This window comes from Papaver somniferum, chromosome 2 (assembly GCF_003573695.1).
Source record: "Papaver somniferum cultivar HN1 chromosome 2, ASM357369v1, whole genome shotgun sequence".
Lineage (NCBI taxonomy): Eukaryota > Viridiplantae > Streptophyta > Magnoliopsida > Ranunculales > Papaveraceae > Papaver > Papaver somniferum.
The window spans coordinates 32910672-32933248 of NC_039359.1; the positions used below are offsets into that span (position 1 = coordinate 32910672).

Below are 22577 nucleotides of genomic sequence, written 5' to 3' on the forward strand. Positions count from 1 at the left end.
TATTTCCATTAATTAATTACAACAACTCTATTATGATTTTTGCATTGAACTAAAAATTGTTTCTATGATTTTGATTAGTTAGGTGTATTTTCTCTTGATAGAATATGCTTGCTTTAGGGTTTTGATATTCTATGCTTGGATTAACATCTATTCTTTTGGAAATCTACATGTCTAGGAAATACTATTAGAATCAATTTAAATGTTGAGTTGCATAATTATTGTTTTATTAAATCACTAATATCGACCAATGGTGGAATCCTAGCCCCATTCTCTCCATAATTTTCATAGCATCTTTTTAATGTAGTTCGCTATTTTTATTTATTAAAAAAATCTAAAAATCCGCTTTCACAAGTCTTGAACGAATCATATTACTACAACAACGTTGAAATTACATTCGGTGTCCTGGATGTAAATATCAAGTGGTTTCCCCTTAGTAATTGCGGTGTCCCTTAGCCAAACTGAGAGTCCGAATAGTAATTTTCTCCCACGAGCGCAAATGCCACTTTTCGAGCCAATTTTCCCGCAAAAGCTTATTTCTCCAAAAACACCTACAAAAACATAAAATACCAAAATAAGTACAAAAATGGGTACTAACAAAATAGAAAATCGAGATCAAAATAGACACATAAATGCGTCTATCACTCACAAGTCTGTGTTTGTAGCAATCTGATTCTATGGACATAGGTGCTATATATATAAACGTACCGCCAGTCTTCGATGGCACGAACTATTTATGGTGGAAAATTGCTATGTGTTCTTTCATTCAAGCGCGAGATTTTCAATCATGGGTTCGTATTGTTAATGGATATGATCCTCCATCAGTTACAGTAGACGTTGTAACTGTTGAAAAGAATATTGGTGATTATAATGATCTTGAGATTCTTGTTGCAAAGCAAAATTTTGAAGGATTAAATGCGATCATCCACGCCATTACCCCAGATCTTCAGCACCACGTTACTACGTGTAATAAGTCTAAAGATGCCTGGGATATCTTAGAAACCGTATTCTAAGGGAATGCCGCAGAGAAAGAAGCGAGGCTTCAATACCTAGCATCTGACTGGGAAAACCTTCGCATGTCTGATGATGAAACCTTTGATGAGTTTGACCAAAGACTTTCTCAAATAGTTAACGCCTCATATTCATTAGGAAGAACTATTCCAGAGAAAGATATTGTGTGTAAAATTCTCCGGTCTCTACCATCAAGATACGAGTCTAAGAAACACGCCATTGAAGAAGCAAACGATCTTTCTACACTCTCCAGAAATACTATTGTTCGAAAGTTAAAGATCTTTGATAATGAACACGCAAGAAAAGAGGTGATTTCTCTTAAAGCTGTAGACAATTATGAATCCTCTAAGGATAAATCTGGTTCGCCAGATGCTAAGGATGTCACTCCACGACAATTTAGAAAATTCTTGAGAGACAGGAAAATATTTTTTCTAAAAGTGTAACATCTCCTAAGGATGATGTACAATGCTATAACTGTCGTGGTTTCGAGCACTTGTCTTCAGTATGTCCTAGCTGGAGCCGTAGACAATCGGAATATGCAACAGATTTGCCTACTCTTGATGATGGACCTGAATATTATAATCCTCAAGAGCTCATAGGCGAGGTTGCATTAGCTTCTGGAAAAATTCTTTCGGATACTGATTCTGATTCTGACGAAGAAGTGTTCCACGTTGATCCAGTTGTTAATAATCTTCTTAAAGAATGTCATCGGAAACTTTCAGAAGCTGAGAGCACCATTTCCAGTGAGAAAGTTAAATATGACAGACTTCGTAGTCGGAATAAAGACTTGCAAGACCAACTTGATTCTAGTAGTGCAAGAGATTATTTCAAATAAATACGAAAGCTTAAAGAAGAAATTGACGAAGGTCGTCATCGAGAAATTATTCAAGAATGATCGAGAAATTATTCAAGATCGAGAACATTGAGATGAACTTGTTATTTGATTCGGAAAAAGAAGATCTCAAAGTTCAATGTGAATCATCCAAGAATGATCTAGTTATTGCGCTTGAGAAGGTCAAAAGTTTGGAAGAAGAAAACTCGAGCTTAAAAGAGAGTTTGTCTAGAAATAACAACTCAGATAAATTAATCTCGATATTGGGAGCATGTAGAATTCATCGTGATACACGGGGATTGGGATATGAAGGAATAGGCGCTCCTAGTATTTGTAAAGAGGTAAAATTTGTCAAAACTAAAGATTCTTCTCAACCAAAAGCTTCCACGGTTGAATAAAATAAAGTATCTCTATCAACTGCTGATAACGAAAAGAGGAAATCCTGTCAAGTTCCAAAGCAAGCACATAAACATTCAGGTAACACTAAACATAACTTTTTCCATTCTACTAAACATTGTTTCTATTGTCGAAAACCTGGTCACTTGCAAAGGAATTGCAGATTTCTTAAACGAGATAAAACCAGATCTTATTCTGTTAAGATGACAAGATCTGATGTTCCAAACTGGAGAAAAACTGAGTCTCATAATATCAGTTTTTTCAGTATTCCCCCCAAGAAGTTCCATAATTATATTGGGGAGAAAAATAAATACGTTTATCCAAAATCTGCTCAGAAATGGGTACCAAAGAAGACCAATAAAGTAACGAGTACTATTAAGAAGGATCTCCCAGACAAGAGTTCTACAAGGGATAACATCTTAAAAAGGTATGGAATAGTTATTGAAAGTTTCAAGGAAGTTGCTAAATTCCCATATTCCATGTTTGATTTTGTTTCGAATACTTGTCGTGAGCAAGATTTTGCTCACCTCAACACAACCTGATTGTGTTGAAAGTGCATCCTCACCATGAAGCCCTATTAAATGCGGTGAGGATTTCAAAACAATTGGGGAGCACATATTGTGTTTGGTATTTTTTGAATATGTGGAACAATTTATTGTTTCGATATGGGTCTAACTCACTTACATATTTTTTCAAAATATGTGTTGGTAAGCTTTCGCTTTAACGAAGTTCATATTTACCTGGTGACGAAAGTCATGATATGTTTCAATCACTTTGAGAATTGCTCTGACGAAAAATGGTTTGTGAATAACAACTATATAACTTCTTCTGAGAATGTTTCAATGATTGAAATGAGAGTCTAGATTATATAACCATTGATGGATATAAGCATTGTTGTGGAAACACATATATGTATAAGTCCTATTCCTTGAACCAAAGTTTGCGAACTTTGTTGATCAAGAGAACCGGAATTGTTTGCACAGTTTGCGAACTCAGTCCGCGAACTGGCGGAAGTTCTCATCCGAGAATATCTGTTGGAGTTTGAAAACTCACTCAGCAAGCTCAGTCCGCGAACTGGTGAAGTTCTCAAACCCTAGAATTTCTGCTGGAGCTTGTGAACTCCTTCCGGGAACTTAGGTTCGCGAACCCAGTCCGCGAACTTGAGTAGGTTATATCTAAAAACGATTGTTCTTTAACTCATCTTTATATTGATTAAGGAATGCTTTTGCAAACCGTGGCTATAAAGTTCATGAACCGATTCGAGTGACTCAAATCGTTTTTGCTTCGATTGTGTCTTGTATAGTTACATAAGATTTTCTTGCAATTGAACAACTCTCTAACTAGTTCATTTGAGTCATTTGAACTAGTTATGGTGAAGATGAATATGGTTAAATACTACACATATGATTATTAATTACCTAACTTGATTTGTGATTAAAAATTCTTAAGAATAACAGGTTAGAAGCAATTATCAAAGCCATGGATGTTGGTTTGTATTGTCACAGAATCTTTTTCATACTCTTATGGTAATCATTCTTGGTGTAAATCCTTATGGAAAAGATTATTCTTCCTTCTCAGCATATCAATTATTGTTCATACAAGTTTGTATCTTAGAAAAGATGATTACAATATTTGATCTTCATGATTACATATTGTGTATTATTACCATGAGATAGTTTTATTGTTCAGTAACTTGATCTCATGAGAGACTTTCAATGATTGGTTCTTAGTTCGTATCTCCTTGTGGGTTTTCTAAAATCCAATGTATAAATCCTTATCTCAGGAGTAAGGTCACTCTTGTTGTTCTTTCGGGAATGACATCTAATGGGGGAGAGCATTCTTAAATGAACTTGTTCTTAATTGTCATATCTTTGTAGGGAGAAGCGGTTTTGGAACATGTAGGAGTTAACTTGTATCTTAATAAACTCCTTGATGAAGTCACTAATTTTCGACTCTGTAATATCGTCTAAACAAAGTTGATTTGTTTCTTTCTTTTGGTCATGAAGTGTCTCCGTGAAAATTTCATGAGGATCCCACTAGTCTTCGTGCCTTTGTCAATTTGTGTTGAAAAAAGGAGGAGAATTAATGTGTAGTTCACACTACAAATACATATGGTTTACGGATCATTATGTAAGGGGAAGTGGTTTTCATGTTGAGATGGAGTGATACATATCACCGTAGTACTATTGTCAAAGTTGTGATACAATGAAACTTTGATGCTGTGGAGTAATACTATGATGGATCTTCAAAAAGTACAGGATGAACATACGAAGAGTTGAAGAACCAAGGAGATCAAGCTTGTCGATTTTTCCTTTAACAAGTACAAGCCATATGTAAAATGGTTTTGTCACTAAAATTGACAAAGGAGGAGATTGTTAGAGCACTACTCGGTTGAACCCACTAGCGTTGGTATGTCAAGTTAGTTGTCAATTTTAGTTGCCAAAATGCATTCTTGATTTAGCATATTAAAGATAGTTTCGGACTAGATTAGGTCTAAAAAGTTGAATCGAAGCTATCCTTAAAGGATGAAGATTGAAGACTACAAGAAGACATCAACAAGTACTTCATCAACAAAGGTATTTGATTTATTTCATTTGGATTCTTATTCCATTCTACCTTCTAATCTATCAAGATATATGCTCACTCTATGGAACAATTCCGATGACGGTAAATGTACATTTATGTATATATACTTGAGGTTATTTGATTCATGAACTTGGATACAATAACCTTTATCCTTATAAAGAATCCCATGTTATAGTGAACGAGCTTACAAATCCAACGAGCCAAGAATCACTCAATTCTGAGTTATAACGATGAAATTATGAGTGATTTATTAAAGTTCGTTAGTAGGAAACAATCCATGGGCTGTTTGTAGTAGTTCATGGACTTGGGCCCAATTCGTGACTAAAAGCTATTTTTGGTCAAGTTGGTGATGTTTCCTTGTCTAGGCAAGATGGCTATTATTCCAAACATATTTGATTACCATATTAAAGTGTTTGAGATAGCTTTTAATTCCTTCCTAAGTTAGAATGTGATTATCCACATAAATAAATATTTGCTAATTAATTATTTATGCATAATATTTGTAACTTAGGAAAGACTCCCATATTTAGGAGAGTCTTGAAAAAGGAGCTATTGTTCATTATAAATAAAGGGTTCGTGAGTTTACACGTTTTTCATCCCCTTTGGAAAATTGGCGCAAGCTTTGCAGGTTTGTTTCCATGTCTTCTATTCTTCGTGAACAAGAGTGAGATAAAAGTTTTTGTATTGGGGATCACAAAGCCGAGTTGGATTTAATCTTCGTGATTGATCACACAACTTGTAATCTAGGTTTTTCACATCTTGTCTATTCTAAGGTTTTCTCTTCTGATATAAAACCATTCAAGAGTTGTTGATCATAAACCCTAGGTTTTGATAGATTTCAGTTTCCGATCGTATACCAACACTTGTTAGTCGAAATCGGAAGCTAGAAAGAAAACTTCGATTAAGGTATCTCGTAAAAAACCTTTTGAAGTTTTAAACAAGATATCTCTAGATTTATTCTAGTTGTTCTTGTTGTAGAGTTATTAGGTTTCTCTTTCTTTATTGAAGAGTATAATAATCCCTAATCTACAAGTTTGTTTTTGATATTACTTTTACCTAGTAATTGTTTTTATCAAAATAAACACAAGATTTCCAAAACCTTGATTCACATCTAAAGGGAAATCAAACCGGTGTTTTGTGCAAACAAAATATCAAATCGTATCAATCATGTTGGTGTATCTTTTAAAGAGAACCTTGGGTTCTGCTAGAAGATTTGCGTGAATAATTTCTAAAGAGAATCGGTATTCTGCTAGGAGTTCTACAAGTGCTGAAGAAGGTATTACATCTAGTCCGAATAGGTAGTAGGAAATTGGTGTAACAACTTATAATCAGTGTGTGTTTATTCTGGACTAGGTCCCGGGGTTTTTTTGCATTTGCGGCTTCCTCGATAACAAAATTCTGGTGTCTGTGTTATTTTTTTTCGGCATTATATTTTATTTATATAATAGAAATATCTCAGGTTGTGCGTTAAGATAAATCAGTTCTTGTATCCGGCCTTTGTGATGTTGAGTGAATTGATTGACACCTGAACATTGGTCTTTGGTACTGTTTAAGTTAATCCTCTTATATTCAATCGGGCTCGTAAATCCCTATTTGCTGATTGCGGATTGAATCGAGAGATAGAGATATAAAATTCTTTGATATACTTTTTATAGATTGAGTCTAACTGTCTAGTTGATTCTCTTGAAAGTATATTGGAGTTTGTCTATTCAGATTGCCAAACGAAATATTGGGTGTGGTTGTTAGACCCCCGCTTTTTCACCATCTTATAAGATTTTTTTTTTTTTTTAATAAGAATGATAATTCATTTCATTTATAATCGAATTGACAAATTGTTCAAATCTTGTTGAATGTATTCATCCATCCAAGAAGGGCAATCATTAAACCCACTATACCTAGTACTTGTGTTTATCGCATGCTTAGCTAGCTGATGCGCTGCATTATCTGCATCTCTTGGTTCAAAAATACATATCCAAGACTCAAAGTTATTATTTAACGAAACTAGGATATTTTCGATCCAGCTGTTGGTAGTCCATTTGACTGAACTTCCTGCTCCATTGATTGCTAGTGTTACATCCTGACAGTCTCGCTCTAGATGAAGTCTTCTGATCCCTGACTCCCTAGCCCATTGAATAACCATTAGAGCTCCAGCAACCTCTGCTTCTTCTGCATTCGTTGCCATTGTTGACCAGGATCGATTTCCGGTTGTACACCTGCGAAATCTTTAATACTCAGTCGTAATCCTATATTTCCGGTATCTCTGTCAAAAGCAACATCAAAATTGACTTTCAGTACATTCAGTAAGGGAGGTTTCCAATATACATTCCGAACAACAACAATATTATTATTTTGATTAAGCTCAGGACAAGAAGATTCCCAGTCTGCAAAGTATTTAGATATATTATTGGAAATACTCCCTTCATTTGGTTGGATATTTTCAAAGACTAATCAACACCTAGCTTTCCAAATATGCCACACAATGATAGCATCCTTATGCAATCCTTTTAATGTACCCTGCAAGTTTCTTGGTATAGTCACAACAAAATAATTAATCAACCAATCATCAAAATTGATATTGTTAATAGCATTGGAAAGATTATAATCCCCTAAACTCCATATTTCTTTAGCCGTACTGCATTCAAAGAAAATATGATGCATTGTTTCTAGATGAGAACCACAAAAAGGAAAAGTACTAACATTATTCCCACGATATATCCCTATTCTATCACCTGTTGGAAGGCACTTAGATATGCATTTTCATAAGAAGTGTAATATCCTGGGCTGCAATTTGTGTTTCCAAAAATCTTTCCAGTTAACCGCACCTGCATTATTAGAAACAATATTAGATAAAAATTCATTCAAAATAACCTTATAAGCTGATTTTATAGTGAATAAACCATTGTGTTCAGGCAACCATCTAAGTGTGTCATTGCCATTCTCAGGAATTCTAATTTTTCTAATTTCATTAACAGTCTCCCGATCAAAAAGAGTTTCAATTGTGCTAACGTTCCATACTTTTGAGTCCACCATAAGCTGATTAATCGTGCACATATTTGCTGAACTGAATCTAGAATCCAAAAGTCTATCAATAGAGGGCACCCATATATCCTTCCAAATAGTTATACTATTCCCATTTGCCACTTCCCAACAACTATATCTCTTAACATATTCCAGACCTTCACATATGCCCCTCCAAATCCAAGAGCCATTGGTTGCAATTGCACCATGCAATGGATTCACATCAGGAAAATATTTGTTGCTAAGAATTTTTACCCATAGATCATATGGAGAATTAACCATCCTCCACGCCAATTTAGTTAACAGCGCTTTGTTGACATATTCAGTTATTTTTATACCCATTCCTCCCTGGCATTTAGGTTTAGCCACTTCATCCCACTTTGTAGGATACCCTCCTCTCGCATTTTTCTTTTTGTTCCACCATAACCTTCTCTGTATAACATCTATTTCATCAGTTAATTTTTTTGGCATTCGAAAAACAACAAGATGATGGCTAGCTATGGACCCTAACACTGTCTGAGTGAGAATAATTTTCTCTGGCTGGCTAAGGAATTTAGATTGCCAAGGATGTAACTTAACACCAAATCTAACTAAGATACCGCCAAAAGTTTGCATCTTATTTTTTTTGAAGAAGTAGAGGTACTTCAAGATATTTGTCATTCAGTGCCAACTTCTTTATCTGTAAGATATTAGCAATCTTATTTTTAATAGCATTAGGAACTTTAGGACTGAAGGCCATACCTTATTTGTCAAAATTGACAGATTGTCCAGAGAATAAGCTAAACTTCTCAATGATTTTAGCTAGATGTCTAGCTTCTTTAGGATTTGCCTTGGTGAAGATTAGACAATCATCTGCAGAAAACAAGTGAGAAACACAAGGACTAGAAGTAGTAACTTTCATACGATGAATATCACCACATTGTTCAGCCTTTAACAGTGCTCTAAATAAGGAATCTATACATAAAATAAAGAGATATGGAGACAAGGGATCACCTTGTTTCAGTACCCTTTGAGGCTTATAACATTCACCAGGTGAACCATTAAGCATAATGGATGTGGACACAGTAGACAAACACTGTTCTATCATGGTACACCACTCATCACAAAAACCTAATTTCTTAAGAGTAGCTAGTAAGAAAGACCACTCTATCCCATCAAATGCTTTAGACATGTCCAAATTGACAACCATCCAACCTTTTTGGGATTTGGTTTTTTTCATAGTGTCTATAAGTTCATGAGTAACCACTATGTTATCTGTGATTAATCTACCAGTAAGGAAAGCAGTTTGATAAGGAGTGATAATTTTATCAAGAAGTGTTTTCAATCTACTAGAAATAAGCTTAGATATTATTTTATAGACCACCTTACACAGACTTATTGGTCTAAAATAAGCAGCACTATTAAGACAATTAACTTTTGGTATTAAAGTAATAAAGTTATGATTCATTTGCTTTAACATATGTTTGGAGCGAAAAAAGGATTGAACCATACATACAGTGGCATCTCCAACTGTATCCCACATTTTTTGATAAAATCCAGGTGGAAAACCATCTGGTCCTGGTGTATTCCAAGGTTGCATTCCACGAACAATGAACTTGATTTTCCCATGAGTAGTAATTTTAGTGAGCATTATGTTGTCCTCAACTGTAATACAAGGAGCAATATAATCTAGATAATTGGCAGGATTAGGTGGATTAGTACTTCTACTCATATTAAGAAAATGAGACTTAAGAGTATCTGCAATATCTTTCTTATCACATAACCAAATACCTAAATCATTTTGTAGAGTATCTATTTGAGTTTTCTTTTTCCTGAAATTGGCTTTGTTGTGGAAATATCTTGTATTTCTATCTCCATTTATAAAAAATTCTTTCTTGCCTCTTTGTCTCCAATAGTCTTCATCTGTATCATACCAAAAAGTTAGTTTTTTATTCAATTCAATAACATTATCAGAAGACAAATTATGACCATTTGCTAGGAGGGAGGAGATCTGATATTCTGTTTTGGCTATCTGGGTAGTAATATTACCAAATTGTTCATAATTCCATATCTTCAATTCCTCCTTAGTGCCACATAGGAACTTACAGAGTTTTAAATCTGCAGATCCATTATGAGAGTTTTGCCATCTGGATCTTGTAACATCCTTACAAGTATTATCCCTAAACCAAGTCCTATTAAACCTAAAAGGTCTATGAGTTTCATTTTGAGTAATATTAAGGAATATGTTAATGATCGCTTGCAACAGCTATAAGATGGTGCATTGTTGCTTTATGAAACATGTTTATCCAGTCCAAACTAGCTAAAACCCTGTCTAATTTTTCAAGAATCAACTCTTGTCCTTTCCTTCTATTAGTCCATGTAAATGGATTTCCTATATAAGATAAAGAGTGGAGACTAGCATTATCCAGTAAAGCATTTGAAATATCCAATTGAGATTGACTTACTTGATTACCACCTTCTTTTTCTTCTTGTGTCAAAATGAAATTCAAATCCCACATAACAACCCATGGGAACTTGTAGTGATTAGCAAAGGCCTGCGTCATATGCCATTGAGATTTTCTAACAACAAGATCAAGAGATCCGTTAATAAAAGAAACGAGGGAATGATTGATTAGTTCTCACATCAATTTTGATCACACAGTTTATAACATTTAGATCACATTCAACCACTTGAATGTCAATACCATCCTTCCGAAGTAAACAAAGGCCACCAGATTGTCCTATTGGTTCATAGAACACTGCATTATGATAATTGAAATGTGAAACATAAAGCTTCATTTTCTTGAGCTGATTTTTGGTTTCACTTAAAAAAATTATATCAGGATCGTTTGATCTGATTAGTTCTTCAAGGTGTTGCCTAATGTTCCCAAAACCGCAGACATTCAAACATAAAAATTTCATGTTTACTAACTGTTTAAAATAGTATTGAGCAGGCAAAATATTGAAAATAAAGCAGTAAAGTTTTAGAGTAGCAAGAGAACAGTTTAAGTTTTTAGTAAAAATCGAACTGATTATCCGACAAGATTGCAAAAAGTAAAAATTGGAGTAGAGTTTATAATTTTGAACCTGAAATCCTCTTGTGTATTTTCCATCATCTTTTTCCCCGTTTAGAATTTTCATACTTTTCGCAGTGATCTTGTTAGTTGTTGATGGAATGGGTGTATCAGTATTGTCCACGTAACCAATAGTTGAGTGGTTCCCAGTGATATTAGATAGTGTTGTGTTGTTTGTTTGCCTTTTCCTTGTTCTGACACTTTATCCCCTTTCGTCATCAGTCTTCTGATATTTATCCTCCCACCTGGTTACTTCAGCATTTCTATTTATTAATACACCTCTTCCCCACGAAGTACCCATGTTATTATTAGCATAGACTTTCACTATGTCCATAAATGAAGGTATACCGTTTGGAGATACAATACTGATTTCCTTCACCCTGACTTTCTTCACAATTTTATTTTCTTTCTCATTGATAAATTCATGAGAAAAATGCATCTGATGGGTAAAGTTGCATCTTTACCACTTGACTTTCTTCTTCCTCCCTTAAACACCGACGAACATTATTCATAGTTTCAGAATCCCCCATATTTCTTCCCGTAGAATTTTTTCCTGGCTCCAATAAATAATTAACATGCACTACATTCCTTGTTGATTTTTGGAATTCTTTTCCGGTGAGATGTTCAATTTTTTTTTTAATGCTTTTCTTATCATAAACGGGTTTAAGTCTTTAAGAAATTGACTGTAAGTGGAGTTGATAGCTTTTGATGATATTGAAAGCATTTGATTTTTGCCGATAATTATTGCTCTAGAAGAGTGATAATTTGAAGTTGACTATAACGACATTATCAGAGGAATGACTCGATGTTTAATTCTGTAATGTTCTCTAGAGAGCTAATATGTGTAACTGACACGTGCTTGATGAGTTCGATGAAGAACAGTTTTCGAGTTAACTCGATTCTTCACCTTCTACGGAACAATGACTGATACACCTATTTCCAAATCTTCAAAAAGATTGAATACAACAACCGCAAACGTTAAGACCACCACCACTGCAAACGCTGTAACCAAAACTGGATTGAAAGCAAACACCATATTTAGGGGAAAAAACAATCTGTAATACACATGAAAAGATAATAGATTTAGTTAGCCATTAAAAGATAAAACCCTAATAGTGAAATTAAAGTAAACAAAAAATAATAATTGAACTATAAATGACTAAAGATAGTTTAGGATTGGGAATTAAAGAACGATGAAGCTGAAAAATCATAGAAGCAATCCCATCTATAATCGTTCATCCGAGAGAAAACATGAAATTTTTGAAAAACTGGGTGACTCGGTATTCGCCCGATTCACAGAGCGTACGCTATATCTTTTATCTTATAAGATCATGCTTCACATTTTCAAGTTTATTAACCACAACAAAACCAGATGAACCCTTTACCCTCTTAAACCAAGAATTATAAAGAACATCTTTAAACTCAAAATTCAATTGCCAACATTTAAAGAACTTATAAGATATATTAAGATTCTGCTCCAAATAAAAACACTTAAGTAAAATAGGACTGTGATCAGAAAATTTTTTTACCCAGATTCGTGACTCCAATCTGTGGAAAAACAGATACCCATTTATCATTCATAAACCTTCTGTCCAAATTTTCAAAGATCAACTCTAAAAGATTCCTAAATCTTCTATTACACCATGTAAAAGGATTTGCATAAGAATAGACTTTATTCATGTTCATGCATAAAAATTTATTTTTAACAAAATCCGTAGGAAAAGAATTTTCAGGATTCTCACCTTGGTTTAGATATCAACATGGAGGGTGGAGATCTGCCAATATCCTAGGAATGTTATCTGACCGTCCAATCCCTAAACCTGTACGTTTGAATCCACTCCCCCTAGTAGCTCCCGTGAAACTACTAAACACTGACCCCTGAGACTGTCTTTCATTTTCTCTCTCATCGAAAACTCTTTATTATATCTCTTTCATCTCTCACACACAGAAACACTTCTCTTTTCTTCCCCCTCTATCTCTCGTTCCTTTGGATCCAAAATTCGAAACACAACCATGATCGGCGTACAAGATTCAAAGACTTTATACTCGTTGCTGACATCAGATGAAAGATCTCTCGATGACATCTTTTCAGATTTCACTTCCAAATTCCCGCCCACTAATCAATTCAATGTTTGTTGTTCTCTCGCTATTATCTTAGAGGTATTTATTTCCTTATCTGTCTCTCTCTCTCTTCCTCTCTCTATCTCGCTGTTTCTTATCTGATAAAACTCGTTGAATCTCTTTATAGACTGTGAGATTTCGGTTCTCTAGGGTTTTGTTTTTGGGTTTTAGGGTTTGAAGATTAAGCTGACTTTACTGTGTTTATCTATAGAATTGGGGAATTTAAAAGTGTCTGTTTACTTGAATGTCTTTTGCGTTGGTTGTTGCCGTGTTGGAGACTTGGAATTTGAAATTCCAAAAACTAGGAACTAGGGTTAACAGTTCACCGCCTAGTCAATTATCTTTTTCTGTTTCCTATGGAGAGGTGTTGTTGATTTAGTTGTAATAAAGACGGTCATTTTTGGTGAGTTGAGGCCTACTTTCAGCCAGATAGATAGTGATGATTATGGATAATGGGTACGATGGAAGTAAGAGAAGCAAGTAATAGGTGAGAGATTAATTTGATTGAAATGACATTTGGAGATTTGGAGATTTAACAGAAATGAAGTTAGGGACAGGCGGGATATAAGTTGGCAAAGCCTTATCTTTCTTTATTTAAAGGGTGAAGAAACGTATCCAAAGGCACAGTTAACTAGGTCCTAACTTACAAATTCTACATAGTTAATGACATTGCATTTTTTGCTTGCTATTATGTACGGGCAGTCTTATGACACAAGATTTTGGTAGATATCACAAGTAGATTCAGACAATGCAGGAACTAATCAAGGGAAGGAATGAAAAAGGTGGAATGTATAGATTTAGCCATAATCTAGTCCCTACTATCACAGTGATGCTTGTGAGTCACTGACCATGGGAACTGGTCTGTGAAACTATTTTGGGGTAGCATGATACAGAGACAGGACCTAGTTTTTGCAAAGGTCTTCAAACGTTTACTGGACATCATGTTAAATGTTAGGCTTTTTGGTAGCTTACAAATTTCTTTTGGATTCAAGAAACTAAACTGCTAGTGCAATTATTTGAGAATGCATAATTATCTTCATGCTTCCATTTTACAGTGATTTTCTTGGGGATGTCAGTATATTATTTATCTTTTTAGTAATCTTAAATAACCATTATCTTAGTCGCATAAATTGTTAATGATTTGGTTGACTAATTCTTACTATTTGGCATTGAAGATTGACTACTTGACTCTTTTTTCTTTTCCAGAATAAAAAGATGCTCAAACCCACTCAGCGTTTAGTGGCGTTTGCTGTTCTTTATCAGGCATATTCTAAGCAGCCATCTGCGAACCCCTTCATCCCCTTTCTTATAAACGTAAGTGAGCTATGTGAGTTTGAAATGTTCAATTCAGCATTTGCTAAGAATTTTTAACTGTTTTTCTCTACATGCGAATCATATTGGACATTATTTGTCTTTGCTTAAATTGTTTTTTCCTTAAAAGTTTACGTTCATGTCCAGGATTTGCAGTGTTTTTGATATTCTGATATGTAAGATCTCCAAATTTTCAGCGCAGGATTTTCTAAGCATGCTAGAGGCACTACCACTATTTTTCCTTGTGGTCATACTTTTAGGTGCATAATACTAGCATGGTTATTTCTTAGAACTTCGTTAACGGCAGTGTAAAAAATATGTACAGAAATATTTGAACCTCCATTTCAACTAGCTTTCAGCACTATGCGATATTTTTCTAAGTATTGAATATTGAATAACTACCTTTGATTTACAAGTGTGACAGAAAGAAGTTTTTTTTCCGTTGCATGATGGTCTGTATATTACAAACTAGTTAGTTAGCAGTAGCCATCTTTTGTTCCTTATTTCTTGGGATAAGTCTCAAACATAACAACTTGCTTATTTAGTGTATCTGAAAAGCATCATGTTTTATCTTGTCCTATTCTTGTTTGAATTTGTATTTTTGTTTTACAGGCAGCAAGTGATGATGCAGCTGAAAAGACAGAAAGAGCATTCATCCTCCAGTTGTTGGGATCTGGTGATAATGGAAGCAGAGAGGTATTTACTTCCGATGTGGAGCCATATATTATATCAGTTTTCTTCTTTTATTTTCAAAAATTTATTTTTCTTAAACTATACATGATCCTTTTAGTTCTTTCATCCCTCTGGTACAATTTACAAGCAGTTCTTTGTCACACAAATGTTTATGCACTACGGTCAAAGTTATGCTCTTACTTAAAGTTTTGGAAAGTTGAACTTTTATCTGCTTTGCTATGATAACGGAATTGAAAGGAAAAACCATGATTCTGTAACCCCAGAAAGGGTTACCTCTTAGTAACCCACTAACCTTTACTTGAGCTAGGTAGGGATTATTGGTTTTGTCTTTCGATTAAGCCAACTAGTCTGGAGAAATTAAAGAAACTAGTATTTCAAAGCCTCCTGTGTCCAATGTCAGTACTCACACTTCCGTTTTTATTAGGTGATTCCGGTGTAGTCTATAGAGTGGAAAGGTATAAACGAGATCTCTTGAGAATAATGCATTGTAGAATAGAAGTTTGGGGTATATATCGAAGAAAACTACTCCATTCCCAGATCAAACCAAGCCTTAAGTAACTGTTGTGTTTCAGACAGACAACCCAGATTAGGACACGGGTAAAAAGTTTCTTAAAGAGAAATATGAGGTGCTGCCTAATGTGTAGAGTAGAGTATCGTTTCCACCAGATCTAGTTAATTCATGGACTAGCTTTGAGAATCAATTTTCTTCACATTTGATTCCGTTTTGCAATATGTGATCCTCCTTCAAGATATTTCATCTTCTCTTTCATTTCTTTTTGTTTTCTGATTTTTGTTTGTTTCATTACAGTTGTTTAAACACTCTGCCACAGATTATATAACAGGATTTGATCCGTCACTGCATGTGAGTTCAAAATTCTTCTAATTAATAAACCAAGCTGAGATTTTTCGTTGAGTTGTAAGCTGATTTAGATTAAGAACTGCAAGTGTTCTCTGTTATTCTTTTTATTTCTTTGATTTGTAGCTATAGCTATCTTCATTGTTTTCCTGGACAATAGGTTTTAGTGCAACGTGAACAGCTGCAAAAGCAATATTGTGCGAGAGTAGGAACTGAAAGATATGTTTGCTTATTTAGGAATGCTTCCGTCAACAATGCTATCCCAGACCCTGATTTGCCCCGTGGCTGTGATGCAAACTCACCAGAGTATGATTTTTTTCCATGAAGCATTTCATACATGAGATTTACAATTTTTTGTTAAGATTATGTTCTTGTTATTGGGTTTTTAATGATGTATGCTATTACAATGAGTACAATATCTAGGTCCTGACCCCTCATGAATTCTCTTCTTTTGGATAGCTAATCTGCTTCAATGTTACTCTATCATGGTAAATTGACATGTTGTAAAATTTAGGCTTGAAATGGTTCCAGCTGGAGGCAAAGAAAGAGTAGGATTTGGAGATAGAGATGGGTCGGTAACTGGATTATTACAAAACTTGTCCTTGGAAGGATTAGAACCTCAATGGATTAGGCCTGTCCCACCAAGACTTCCAACACAAGATGGAGAGGCAAGATTCACGTCAGAATTCTCACTTGCTTAAAAAACTGGATGTGTTACTTTATTAGACTAATGCATTCCATATCGTCGTGCAGCTTGTATGGCTCAGTCCGGATAATAACCATGAGCTTTTATGGGATTATGCCATGTGTGCTGACACCAGCAGAGGGGCAGAAGTTAGAGATTTAATAGCAAAAGCCTTGAAAGGACCACTTGCACCTGCACAGCAGGAGGTTCGTCATGAAAAGATATCTACCTTTGCAGTTTAACTTGTATTTGACATTAATTTCTTTGTTTCCTTGGGAAAGTTGATCATGATTGCTTCCTTCTCTTTTCTATTTCTTGTTTCCAGCGAGTTCTGGTTGAACTTGCAAAAGACCCCAAGCTTGTGTACCATTGTGGACTCAGTCCTGTGAAGTTACCTGTATGTCATTTTAAGATCCATTTCTTTTGTTTTCATTATCTCTGCTCATATCCATCTCTGCCTTTCTTAACGGTCTACACTCCTGTTATTCATCCTTATAGGAACTTGTGGAACACAATCCCTTGATTGCTGTTGAGATTCTGATTAAGCTGATTCATTCTACTGAAATTGGCGAGTATGTATATTCTTTTTCTCTTTTTCAAAGTAACTTTCTGAAGATAAACATCATAATATTGCGCATTTGCCTCCTGCAGCTACTTCAAAGTTCTTGTAAATATGGACATGAGTCTACATTCCATGGAGGTTGTCAACAGACTAACTACTGCCGTTAATCTCCCTACAGAATTTGTTCACATGTATATTACTAATTGTATATCATCGTGTGAAAATATCACGGTAAGTCTCCTTTTCCTTCTTTTTCTTGAGATAAGTTTGCTTTCTTGTTTTTAATTTGTACCTGAATCCATAGTTTGGGCATGGTGATGATGTTGCGAGTCCCTGCATGAAACATCGTTTTCTTTTTGTTCTTTGTTGCAAGTCATATACGACAAATGAGTTAACGAGATGCGAAAAAAACCCCTAAAGCGATTGGAGCATTATGGTTAATGAACAAGATCTACTTATTCATAACATATTGGTTTAATTTTTATATAAATAAAGGTTACAGATTACAATGAGAGAAGAATCCCGTTCTTTCCAAGACAATTAGGGTATTCTTTTTTGGTAGCGTTCTTATGTTTCGCATGTGTCACTTGGCACATAATACTGGTCCATGGATCTATCCGTCAAGCCAAGGATTCAATGATGTCAACTGTTTTTTGTAACGTGTTAATTTAGATTGTTCCAACCCGCCACACGTAAGTATCAATTACTCCAAAAGTGAAAGCAAAATTGAGAAACAAATATAAGAATGAGAACCTTCAGCCTCCAAATCCCTCTCTTATCGGAACTGGTCTCTTAACTGCAATATATTCACTTAGGTCTTGAGAATTAGTGTAAAGAGTTCACAATTTTATCTTTTTAAGTTGCCTTGTTATTTGGATCCGACTATAACACTGAACTTTCTTAGTGTGGTTACTTCGTTTTAATCTGATATCACGATACCTTGTTGTCTTATTTCTTTGCAGGATAAGTATATGCAGAACAGACTAGTAAGACTTGTCTGCGTCTTCTTACAAAGCCTCATTCGAAACAATATAATCAATGGTGAGTAACCCTGCTTGTTCAGTTAAAACTTGTTTCTAGTTCTGACATGACTCAGTATAATGTGTTGGAAATATAGGCTCAATCTTTATGCCGATCAAAAAAAGTAATAAAAAAAAATTCTTGTATTATTAGATAACTGATTCCGACTTAGGTAACCATGACCAAGTTGCTTCTTATTTGAGGAGGATGGTTCAGACTTAACCCACAAATCTTGAGTTTATCACCGCCCAATAACTTTTTCATTAGTTTAACTTGAGCGAGAGTAGTCATGATGATCTTAAATAATGGTGTTTCATACTTCTAAGTATGGAGCTCACAGGTAATAAAATGAGCTTCTAACTTATGAAACCGTATAATGTTTCTGACATGAGACGGTTCTAATAAAACTTGTTTCAAACTCTTAACTTCTAAATTAGCGAGGTGCCGTTTTGTCCTTATATTTTATTTTACCCTGCTTGTTCATTTACAACTTGTTTCAAGTTCTGACATGATACAGTATAATGTGCTGGAAATCTAGGCTCAATTATTGTTTTCGACATCTTGTAATATTAGATAACCGATTTGGTTAACCATCACCAAGCTGCTTCTGACTTGAGGATGGTTCAGATGAACTAAGTTTATTAGCATTGGATAACTTCCTCAGTAGTTTAACTTGAGTAGAGTATTGATGATGATCTTGAGTAGATGTATATCATACTTCCAAGTATGGAGTTCACATAGTTAAGAAAATTAGCTTCCGACTCATGAAACCTTATGCACAATAGCAAGTGGCCGTTTTGTCTTTATATTTTTTTCCAGGTGGCTTTTTTTTAGCTTGTCATGCTATACTTGGTATTAGGCAAGTATATAAAAAAAAATGAATGAATAAATAAATACTTGGTGTTATTCAAGGCATCTCTCTGTTACTCCTCACTTTCCACCAAAAACATAGCTCAGATGGAACAAAGTTCTTGATTTTGTGGTGCATATTGTGTGTGACCAATGTTGTATATTGTTGTGGTGTTTTGCAGTGAAAGATTTGTTTATCGAAGTTCAGGCGTTCTGTATTGAATTCTCTAGGATTAGGGAAGCAGCTGGGTTATTCAGGCTCCTTAAATCTTTGGAATGATTTCTTTTCTTCTTTTTCATGTTCACACCAATTATGTTAATCTAGTGAATTTCCTTCTTCGCCTTGTCCCCATTGTTTAATCAATCTTATAGTTACAATGGTATATCATTAGTTTTGGACAAACAATCACTCTTACAAGGGTGTTTGTTATTAGCTCCATATTCTTCAATCTGGGAAATGAGATCTAATTCTGCATGTGGTTTGATATCTCGCTAATTTCTTCTGTACACATGTACTTTTTTTTTCTTTTCTTCCTTATTTAATTTTCGCGAATATTTGTTTTTCATCTTTTCTTTACATTGGGATTTAGCTTTTAGCCAAGTGAGACTGAACCAGTTAATTCTGTGAAGTATGTCTTTTTCTTATGCCCGATGCACCTCGTCTAGGGGGTGTGTAAACTGTTAAGGATACTCTGCGTCTCAGACAACTTCTGTATAAATATCTTTATGCCAGCGATTGCTGATACAAGATTTCTTGGATCCCCACAAAGAAATGCTTTATCCAATGAAAAGTAGGAAAATATTTGGAACAAGAAGCTATATCTTGGTGGTTGCTCACTGTTGATGGATGCTTCTTTGACAATTATTATACAATCCCATGGTTTTCTGACAATGCCAATAACATAATAGATTAATTCTCATGGAAAGTAAGATAAAATTCTGCTGGGATGTGTCTACTACAATCGACTGATTGAGTATTGAACATGGAGAGGTTAATCCTATGAATCTATGATCTTTAATTTTTGGATAAAAAGTAAGTCATTACATATCTAGGAAATCTGAAGTCACAAGACTCGCATCCTCCTACTCAACCTGTCTTGGGAAGAGCCATATTTTCGTTTTAGCTTACAAATTTCGGGCAAGGGTGGATATTAGTTTGGACCAAAACGGTTCATCAATAGTTGCAATGTTAGATTATGAATCACGAAGGAGACTTGGGAGTAGGATACAAGTAGCAAGTAAAATTGTGAGTCGATGTGGAAACGAATCATGGGTTACCACCGCGATAGATTTTAAGGGAAAGTGTAGATTTTGAGGCGGTGGGCATTTATGTGTTTTGCGCAACAAATCTCCATTAGTGATCTTGTTTATATTATGTTAAGTCTTATTAGTTTTAATCTGTATTAAGACATGTTTGTGGTATTAATCATGTATTAGAGATTAGCTTTAGGTTAATGCTAGATAAGGTTGAGTCTAAGCATGACATGTCCTCTAGCTTGACATGTAGCCATGAGGCGTCCTCCAACTCACAGGCACGGAGCTACACAAGGTCTCTAAAATTTCCTAATTACATATTAGGCTTTAGTTAATTATCATATTAGCCTTAAATTTTTTAAGTATTTATAGATTTGTCCCCCTTATCTTTATATATCACTTAAAAGAGCCTTGAATTCTCTGCGATATTTACTATAAAAAGTACAGGTAATGGACATTTATCGTATAAAACTCGGCTTGAATACCAAAATTACGTCGGAAAGAAATGAAAACTATCGAATTACTAAATCAAGCCACTAATTTAAACGTCTACAATTTATTGTGCATTTTAGTGACACCATTTCAAAGAAAAAACAACGGCCAAAAAAAAGTTACGGCCTTCGGCTGCCTACTTTTACGACATTATTTCTTTGCCTATATATTTGTCCCCCCAAACAATAAATCCTAGCTCCGTACCTGCCAACTCATGATGGAAGAAAAGTTGGAGTGACATGTAGCAAGCATGACTAGGACTCTCTTCTAGCCTCACAAGTTTGCTTTAAAAGCAAATCTGTTTTCATTCCATCATGAAGTTATGTGAAGAAATAGAATTTGATAATAAGTCATGAAAGGTTAAGTGTCTTGTGGGTGTTTCTATTTCCTTGTACTTAATCTGTCTAGTATAGGGGTGTAAATTAGGCCAGGCCGGGCAACCCAACCCGTTTTCTACCGCAGGCCAGGCCAGATAGGCCTCATAATCAGCTACCCAAAAAGCCCGTCAGGCCGGGCAGGCCAGGTAGAATCACTTATTTTGAGGCCCAAAACTTGCCCAAAGCCCATTTTATAAGCAGGCCAAACATGCTTCGGGTTTTTTGAGTTTTCATGATTTAACTTCTATTTTATTATCTGGAGATTAAATGAACTATACGTTAAAATAATTAGTCTTCTAAATGTAAAATAGAAATGAAAATAAGAATTTTAATCCAAAATATAACTAAAACACATGACAATTTGCTTTAACATTAGACCAGGCAGGGCTATTAAATTTTTGGGAAAACCCGAGTCTGCCCATTTAAATTAATCAAGCCAGGCCAGGCGGCCCGTGACGGGCTGCAACAGGCTTTGGGTTCATTCGTGTACAAGCAGACTCAGACGGATACAGGCAGACCGAGTATTTTCGGGTATTATTTACACCCCTAGTCTAGTATGAACTATATGTAGTGTCATTGCTATATATGGTGCTGGTTTCTTGTGTTGTTGAGTATGCTAATACTAAGTTTAACGTCTGATTTCAGCATAAGGTTGTTTTCCACGATGTTTAGATCTTAATTGTAGGATTAATGGAGTTGAAATTCCAACAAAGGCCACCTTTTGTTTTCTTGTTCAAAAAAAGAAAAGAAGGTATGCACTAGTTCCTCCCATGCACTAGTCATTGAGCAGATTTGAGGTGCCGCACTGAATTTTGCTACTTTGGCATCACGGGTCCTTTGAGAAATCATCCTACGTTGGATTTTAGATCGCGATGAACAACTCGCGGGTCCAATGTCAAATTTTGATTCACATGAAAGAATTTTGGGTTAGAGAGTTGTTATTTTATTTTTGTAAGCAAATTTGTCATAAAAAGAGTTATTTTATTTTTATAAGCAAACATGTGATCAAAAAGATTTTGCTAAGAAAAGTTTGGTCACTGCTGAGCATATAAAGGGGTTTACATAGGAGTATTATCTAACACAATGTTTGTTTGCATTTGATTCGCGGTATGGACTTGAGTCAATCCTTGATTCTCTTTGAATAAGATATCAGATCGTTTATTTTTAATTTTGAATCAGATCTGACTTGATACCTGACTCATATCTAACCCCTGGCTCGGGTCTGAGTCGGGTAACAAAGTACTCCTGACTCATTGGACTAGGCCTGTGTCTCATATATTTTTGAGTCAGTTGAGTCAGATCTGGTTCATACAACAAACATATTGAGTTAGATTTGACTCAGTCAGGTGGAGTTAGATGAGTCAGGTGAACAAGGTGTAATACCATTGTGCTTACCGGTCATTAGGTGTAAGGAGCGTGTAAGAATAATAATCCGAGTGTAGGTATAAAAAGGATTGGTGATGC

General features: G+C 35.1%; 1 protein-coding gene across 1 annotated transcript; it reads left to right on the forward strand.

The window, feature by feature from the left end:
- The first annotated feature begins 12783 nt into the window (after positions 1-12783).
- LOC113347307 (CCR4-NOT transcription complex subunit 11-like) lies at positions 12784-19556 on the forward strand. Its single transcript, XM_026590936.1, has 12 exons — positions 12784-13053; positions 14221-14328; positions 14938-15021; positions 15827-15880; positions 16035-16180; positions 16389-16542; positions 16628-16765; positions 16885-16956; positions 17058-17131; positions 17211-17352; positions 18084-18162; positions 19173-19556. Exons 1-12 carry the CDS (start codon positions 12907-12909, stop codon positions 19268-19270), a joined length of 1296 nt encoding a protein of 431 aa, XP_026446721.1. The 5' UTR covers positions 12784-12906; the 3' UTR covers positions 19271-19556.
- Positions 19557-22577: the final 3021 nt, after the last annotated feature.